At 40.5% G+C, this 7,500-nt stretch overlaps 1 protein-coding gene across 1 annotated transcript in view; it reads right to left on the bottom strand.

Annotated features, from left to right (window-relative positions):
- Positions 1-4,144: 4,144 nt before the first annotated feature.
- The window catches only part of LOC138050797 (olfactomedin-like protein 2A), a 13,797-nt gene continuing 10,441 nt past the window's right edge, over positions 4,145-7,500 (bottom strand). The window contains exons 6-7 of the mRNA XM_068897084.1: positions 7,003-7,250; positions 4,145-6,031 (exon numbers count right to left, since the gene is read on the bottom strand). Coding sequence (XP_068753185.1) covers positions 5,778-6,031; positions 7,003-7,250 — 502 coding nt within the window. The 3' untranslated portion in view covers positions 4,145-5,777. The remainder of the gene's footprint in view (positions 6,032-7,002; positions 7,251-7,500) is intronic.

The raw sequence follows: 7,500 nt of genomic DNA, 5'->3' as shown, positions 1-7,500 counted from the left end.
CAAGGATCTTGCACTGCAAGAGGCCCAGAGAGGTATTACCAAGGGCGTACAGCCAGTTATATATTGAGTTAGTAGAAAAGATCTTGAACGCTCAAAAGACCCAAGTCGGAATTGAAGCCCGACTCCTTCATTACTCCTCTCGTTGATGCTATTACATTACTTTGCAATACGTCAATCAGACTTTCCCTTGTAAGAAGGGAAACAATGAGAGAATTCGTGAATCCCAGCTACCGCTCTTTATGCAGCAAGAATACTCCTCCTGGGAAATGGCTTTTTGGAGATGAGCTGCCTAAACAGATCAAAGAAATTGCAGAGGTGAACAAAATGGCGAAGAAACTCGGCCCTAGTCAGACCTCTCCTGGAACAAGGCGTGGCATCTGGTCATGGTTCTAGCTTCAGCCAGGGTCAAGGCCGAAAAGTATATTTTTTAGGCTCAAGGAATCGCAGCAACACCCCTCACAACAGGAGGGATCCCAAGAGCAATCCACATTCCTTGACAGGTACAAAGCAGCACTCCTCCCAGTAGAGGTAGGTGCTTATGCTGGAAACCTGGCAAATTTTCCCCTTAGCTGGAGATCTATTACTAGTGACCCCTGGGTACTTGAAGCAGTATCAGGGTACCATTTGGAATTTTGTATTAAACCTGTACAAACAAAACTTCCTAATCCTCCAATTCTATCTGTAGCAGATAAGAAGATTATTGACCAGGAGCTTCATAAGCTTCTGCACAAAGGGGCAATAGAGCAGGCACCATACTGCAAAGACCAGTTTATTTCTAATATGTTTCTGGTCCCTAAGAAAACAGGTGGCCTTATGCCTGTCATAAATCTCAAGCTCCTTAATGAATTTGTAGAGAAGAATCATTTCAAAATGGAGAACATTGATATGGTCAAAAACCTTATTAAACCAGGAGATTATCTAGCTTCTATTGACCTCAAGGATGCTTATTTCAGCATACCTATCTGGCAACCTCATAGAAAGTATCTTCCGTTTTTTTGGAATAATCAAACTTTCCAGTTTGCATGCTTGCCTTTTGGGTACAGCCTAGCACCCCGAGTTCTTACTAAGCTTCTTAAACTAGTCACGGCACATGCAAGATATCATGGTGTCAGATTAGTTAGCTTCATTGATGATATTCTCATCATTGGACATAATCATCAGGAATGTTTAGAACATGTCTCCTTTCTAAAGAATCTTTTGACAGATTTAGGTTTTATTGTCAATACTGGAAAGTCTAACTTAGAACCAAGTCAGTCTCTGATCTTTCTTGGTTTTATAGTCAATTCGCAAAACTGCTATTGGTTTTGCCAGACCATAAGGTTCTTAAAATCAAGAATGCCTGCCAGTCCCTTTTGAAGCAAAAGGTAGTCTCCTTATTGGATGTAGCTCATGTTACAGGCCTCTTGGTCTCAGCCTTCCGTGCTATTAAATATCTTGAGCTGTATTACAAATCAATTGAGTTTTGTAAGTCCCATCAACTCCACCTGGGGGCTTCGTTTGATGATACTGTTACCCTCAGTGATCAAGCAAAGCTAGATCTTGCATGGGTCATTGACAATTTAGACCAATACAATGGCAAATGTTTGCATGAAATGCCTATTTCTTTGTTCATTGAAAGTGATGCTAGTAATACTGGTTGGGGGGCCCACTGTAACGGTGTTGCTACAGGTGGGCCGTGGTTTCGGTCAGAAATTGATCTTCACATCAATCACCTTGAGTTACTAGCTGCTTTTTACGCACTTCAGTCATTTGTTCCGCAGTAGAAGTCTGCTGCACACATCAGACTGAAAGTGGATAATTCAACTGCAGTAGCTTGTATCAATAATTTTGGCAGCATAAGGTCCCCTTCTTTTAATACTTTGTCTAGAACTATTTGGGACTGGTGTGTATCTAGGAAGATTCACATTTCTGTAGTATCTATTCCGGGAGTTGACAATACAGTAGCAGATTTCATGTCTAGGCAAAATTCTGACAAGCTAGAATGGGCACTAAATTTTTCAGTCTTCCAGCATTTGTCTTCTTTGGTTTTCAAACCAGACATTGATCTGTTTGCCAGTAGGCTAAACAAGCAATTACCAGTTTTTATATCTTGGCATCCAGAACCAGACTGCTATGCTGTAGATGCATTTAGTACTTTATGGACACCATTTAAATGCTATGCTTTTCCTCGTTTCTGTCTAATCCCTAGAGTGCTAGAAACGATGGAAAGAGAGCATGTGGACCAGTTTCTCCTCATTGCACCAGTATGGCCAACGCAAAGTTGGTACCCCCTCCTTCTGAGAACATCATACAGGACACCAATACGTCTACCTCAAGATCCTCAAATCTTACACCTGGATCACTCCAACAAGCTTCATCCTCTGCACGACAGACTCCAACTTGCCGCATGGATCTTATCAGCCAACAGCTACAGGCAGGTGGACTTTCGACACAGGCTGCTGAACTCATCTGTGCCTCATGGACCAAAGGGACTGAGAAACAGTACAAGCCTGTATGGAAGACTTGGAGTAGCTGGTGTGAACAGAGGCACATCAATCCCCTTCAGGGTAATGCAGTCCATTTAGTTAAATTCTTGGCTGAACAATTCCACCAGGGTAAGAGCTATAGTACTTTGAACACTTACAGATCTGCAATATCCACTACTCTCTTCTTGATTAGGGATGATAAACTTGGAGATCACCCACATGTTTCTAGATGTCTAAAAGGAGTTTTTGTTTCGAGGCCTCCATCTCCTAGATATTCATTTATGTGGAATGTTTCCCAACTCACATCCTACCTGGCTGCACAACCTCCTGTCCAAAGTCTTAGTTTAAAGGCACTAACTTTGAGAACTGTGACACTTTGTTCCTTGGTATCGGCCCAGAGAGAACAGACATTGTGCTCATTGGACTTAGACAATATGTCTATTTATGAGGATGAGATCAAATTTGTCATAGGTTCCAGAACAAAGACTTCTCGTCCTGGGAAGAAACCCTTTAGAAGTTTCCATTCCATCCTTACCCACTAACCTCAGTCTCTGCCCTAAACAGACACTGTTACATTATATTCATTGTACGCAACACCTGCGCAAGTCAGGGGAGCAGACTGTATCTCAGTTGTTCATTTCTCATGTTAAACCACACAAGCCTGTTTCCTCATCTACTTTAGGTAGATGGATTAAGACTGTTATGACTGATTCAGGCATTGACACTAGTTTATTCAAACCACATAGTGTAAGGGGTGCAGCTACATCTGCTTTGTATCAAAGGGGCGCATCTTTAGCTGAAATGATGAAGATGGCAGACTGGTCATCAGAACGCACACTTAATCGTTTCTATAATCGCAATGTCTATAACACCAATCCCTCTTCATTAGCAGGCAGATTGGTATTATCATAGATATTCAGTAACGTTTATTTATGTACAGACCATTGTATCAAACCTATAATTAATGCACTCATTTCTATCACGTCACATATTTTTGTTTTTTCCCCTGGCTTCAGTTCTTTAAAATCGCACAGTTATCCCATAATGCGGAGTGTATCGAAAGAGAATTTTAAAATTAGACAAGAGGTAGTTACCTTGAAGTGTAATTGTAAATTCTCTGAAGATACACGGAGCATTATGGGATAATGCTTCCCACCCTTCTGTGTTTGCTTATGCCTATCCCACCCTCTGAGTTGGGGACTTCAGCCAGTCTGCACTCCAGGAGAATGGATTTGTGTCACGCGTTAGGCTGCTTATGTATTGTGCATTTGCATGACAATGGTTGCTTTGAAGTGAGACCGCTGACCTCAAGTACTGATGAGGAATGCACAGTTATCCCATAATGCTCCGTGTATCTTCAGAGAATTACAATTACACTTCAAGGTAAGTACCTCTAGTCTAATTTTAAAATTCCCGCTTAACTTCGAAGCCATACGTATTGCTACATTCGCCAACGACGTGAAGGACAATGTATACTCGACAAGAAAAAGAAAAAACTCTGCTTTATTCCGAACACACACCTCTGCTAACAAGCAAACCGGGGAGCAATGCGAGGCTCGCTACGAGAAAGAAAGAAATACAGTAATATGAGTTAGGAGTTTCACTACGTAAAACTAAAAAAAAAAGACAATATTAAACAAACGACAAGACTTCCGAATGTGTGCAACAAGAAAGGAAAAAGGAGTACTCGTGTAGCTACGTAACATGCACTCGGTTTAACAGGACGAAAAATGATTTAACAAAATTTTAGTTCCTAATATACTTGAACTAATTGGCCCCTAGGGGGATAACAAGAAAGCTCATGAGACACTTCACTCACTGTTCTCACTAATGACGAGGTGTAACCTGAGTATTTATTTAGATAAATTTATTAACTGAATCAGTTTCAATTTGCCTAAAAATACATTAAATTTTTGAGACAAAATGCAATTTTCAATCGGATCGAACTTTTGAAACACCCTGCATGTATATACTAAAACAGTGGATGGTGTTGAACGCGCGCGCTGATTGGCTACTCCGCAAACTCCGGATTTCCTTTGCTATTCACCTCCGAGCAATTCGCGCGGAATTTGCGCCCGAAATTGTTGTAATCTTTGCAGAAATAAATGAGTTAAAACCATCTTTTTGTGCTGTATTATCTCACTGTTTTAGTCGGGGGCTAGCGGCTTCGCGGCTCGGTAAATATCAACCACCAGCCACCTCCACTTCGGTGGTTAATTAGCGTTCGAGTCCTTTTCATTTGACCGAAATGAAAGGATGAAAGATAAGTCCAGGTTTTCATAAAGAATTGCTCGTATCTATGATGAGAGTTTTTACGAGTTCTACATTTAAATTTGAAAAATTTGCGCACGTTGCTACCAACCAAGGAAATAATACCATTCAGCCGGAGTAGCTTTAGTTTTCTGTAGTCATATTTTTAAAGCAAATTAAACACCGCAACGAAGCAATCCATTCGTAGCACTTTCAAGTAACTTGCTCAAAGCGTGGGAAAAATTGCTCGTGCAAGTCGATATTTGTTTTGGTTTTCCTTCTCATTGGTTGATAAACTGGCGCGAGATTTTAAACTAATCCCTAAGCGTACCAATTGCAATAGCGTAAATAGAGGATATTACATGGCCGCGCGGGGATACGAATTTTTCGAGTGAGCGAAGCGAACAAGTGAGAGATACTTTCAGCGCGAGAAGACTATGATAAAATTCGTATCCCCAAGCGGCCATGTAATGTTCTGTTTATTATGTAGATATTGATGAAATGTCCAGATTTAAAACAACTTGTTTTACTCATTTTCGAAATGATGAAAAAGTGGTCACCAACCGCTAAAACACGCATGTTGTGTAACATGAAACAAGATATGGAAGTTACGAAAGACAAATCATGATAATGTAAAATTTTGCAATAAAAATGTTAATGTAGTAGAAAAGAATTATATTAAAGCACAAAAGTATCGTACAATGAAGAGGTTGCTCGCGTTTTATTGGCTAATCGTGTTCGTTACCATGACGACACCTATATTCTCACATGTGAAAGATAAAAATGATATGTTCACTGCGCGCGGTGAAAATATGATTTTTTAGTAAAAGGAGAAATCCTGGTATTTTATCAATATCTATATAATAAATTACTTTGAACAACCATTTGAAAACTGCTCTAATGAAAGCGCGGAATTCAAGATCACTGAGGAGAGAAATTTGAATATAAGTTTCTGATGTTTACAATCTTTGATCATAAAACCAAGAAAAGAGTCTCGAGCAAGTTTCAGTAGCTAGCGCAGCACATTTCTCATCACCAACAGATCGATCATTTGATGCCCTTTTAATGTTCCTCAAAAGTGATGGGGTAAGTGACTAGACGCTGGTTATCCCAAGAATACAGCACTCTCTCCTTCGGATTGTAATCCACCATGGAGTTGGTGCCATACTGATTGATGAACTTTATGTTGGGGTTCCACTGTCTTCCGGTCTTCGTGTCGTAAGCGAAGTTGATTGTGGTGGATCGGCTGCTGTAGCTGTCAATGGTGTAGATCACTCCACAAGCAACAAAGGCATTCCCCATCCAAGTGATAGGTTCTATAACATACAAGAGTAAGAGGCGATTAGTGCAATTTCTCCATTCTATATTGTGTCACCATTTAATTCGCTTACTGAGAATACATTGGATCATGTCGTCTGGTGGTGTCATGGTTCAAGATAAAAATGGTCGTCAAATGGCAGTTTATTAATTCAAGCAATGTAGAAATTGCGGTAATTCGGTTGCGAATAATTGTCCAGACTAAATACCACTGAAATCCCCGATTCTTGACACGCTGCTTAAGTAAGTGCTATATTTACTCCCCGTAATTTATTTTTAGATTGTTTAATCAGTGCTACTTTGGTTTTAAGAAATTTCAATGCAGCTTAGAAGGTTACCATTCCAAAGACCCAACTTCTCGACACTCTTGTCTAGTGTCTTTATCAAGTGTGGTCCAAAAACGCAAGAGCCTTCCTTTTGAATACCACCATTTTGTTGCAAGGGAAAGGACGCGCCTATTAAAGGTGGCCATCATCACGGTTCAAAGGTTAATGGTTATAATTTCAGAATTACCCCACGTAATACCGATGTTTCTCGTGATGTCATCCATTGTTATAAATATGCCAACCAGAACCTTATTGGCTGTTGAAACAATGACTTCTTATGTTCCGTGGTTGGCAAACTTGAATTTCAAAAGAAATATCGCTTTTGTGTGATTAGTTAGCCAAGCATGCTAATACAACTACGTTCACGTAGTTTGATAAATGTCAGGGCCGATTTACACGGTACGATTTTTGTCGCATGCGACAAGCTCACAACAAGCCTACGATTGTCTAAGATAATGCAGACGTACACGGCAATCGTAAATCATGTCGTGGTCCTGTCGTAAGCCGTTGTCGCATGCAACAAAAATCGTACCGTGTAAATGGGCCCTCACATTCGTTCCTTTTATGCGCACTATCACAACATTGGATGAATGAATGAATGAATGAATGAGTGATTTATTGTTTCATTAAACAGACGTATTTACCCGTGTTTAGGTCAAACGTTAGGGCAATGTTGTTTGCGACCACATCGATTTTATTGGCCCTCAGTCTTTTATCGTTGTTGGTGTTTCCACACAACACCCACAAACCCTGCTCATCAACTGCCAGATCCATTCCACTGTATCCACCCCACTGGTATTGGTTACTTCTCGGTGCGCAATTGCCCACGCTTATGTAAGCCTCTATTCCCTCTGAGCGCAGATTGTACTTCACAATTTGGCTGGAACTTTCTCTTGTATATTAAAAAAAAGTATAAGGCGGATTTTTATTCAATTAGAACTCCCTTTTTTGTATGGAACGAAAGAGTTGAAACATTTACCACGTTTGATATAAATAACGACTTCCATGCTTTTCTGCTGGTAATCACGGGCTGTTTTCACACTGGGTGAAAAAACAACGTTTCCAGAGAAGCAGAACTGGCTCAAGGGGTGAGAGCACTCGCCTCCCACCAAAGTGGTCGATTCCAATAACCCTGCGGCCCC

The sequence above is a fragment of the Montipora capricornis genome, chromosome 6 (assembly GCF_036669925.1).
Source record: "Montipora capricornis isolate CH-2021 chromosome 6, ASM3666992v2, whole genome shotgun sequence".
In the NCBI taxonomy this organism is placed as follows: Eukaryota; Metazoa; Cnidaria; class Anthozoa; order Scleractinia; family Acroporidae; genus Montipora; species Montipora capricornis.
Note: the sequence above shows the minus strand (reverse complement) of the source record. Positions and strands in the feature narration are given on the sequence as shown.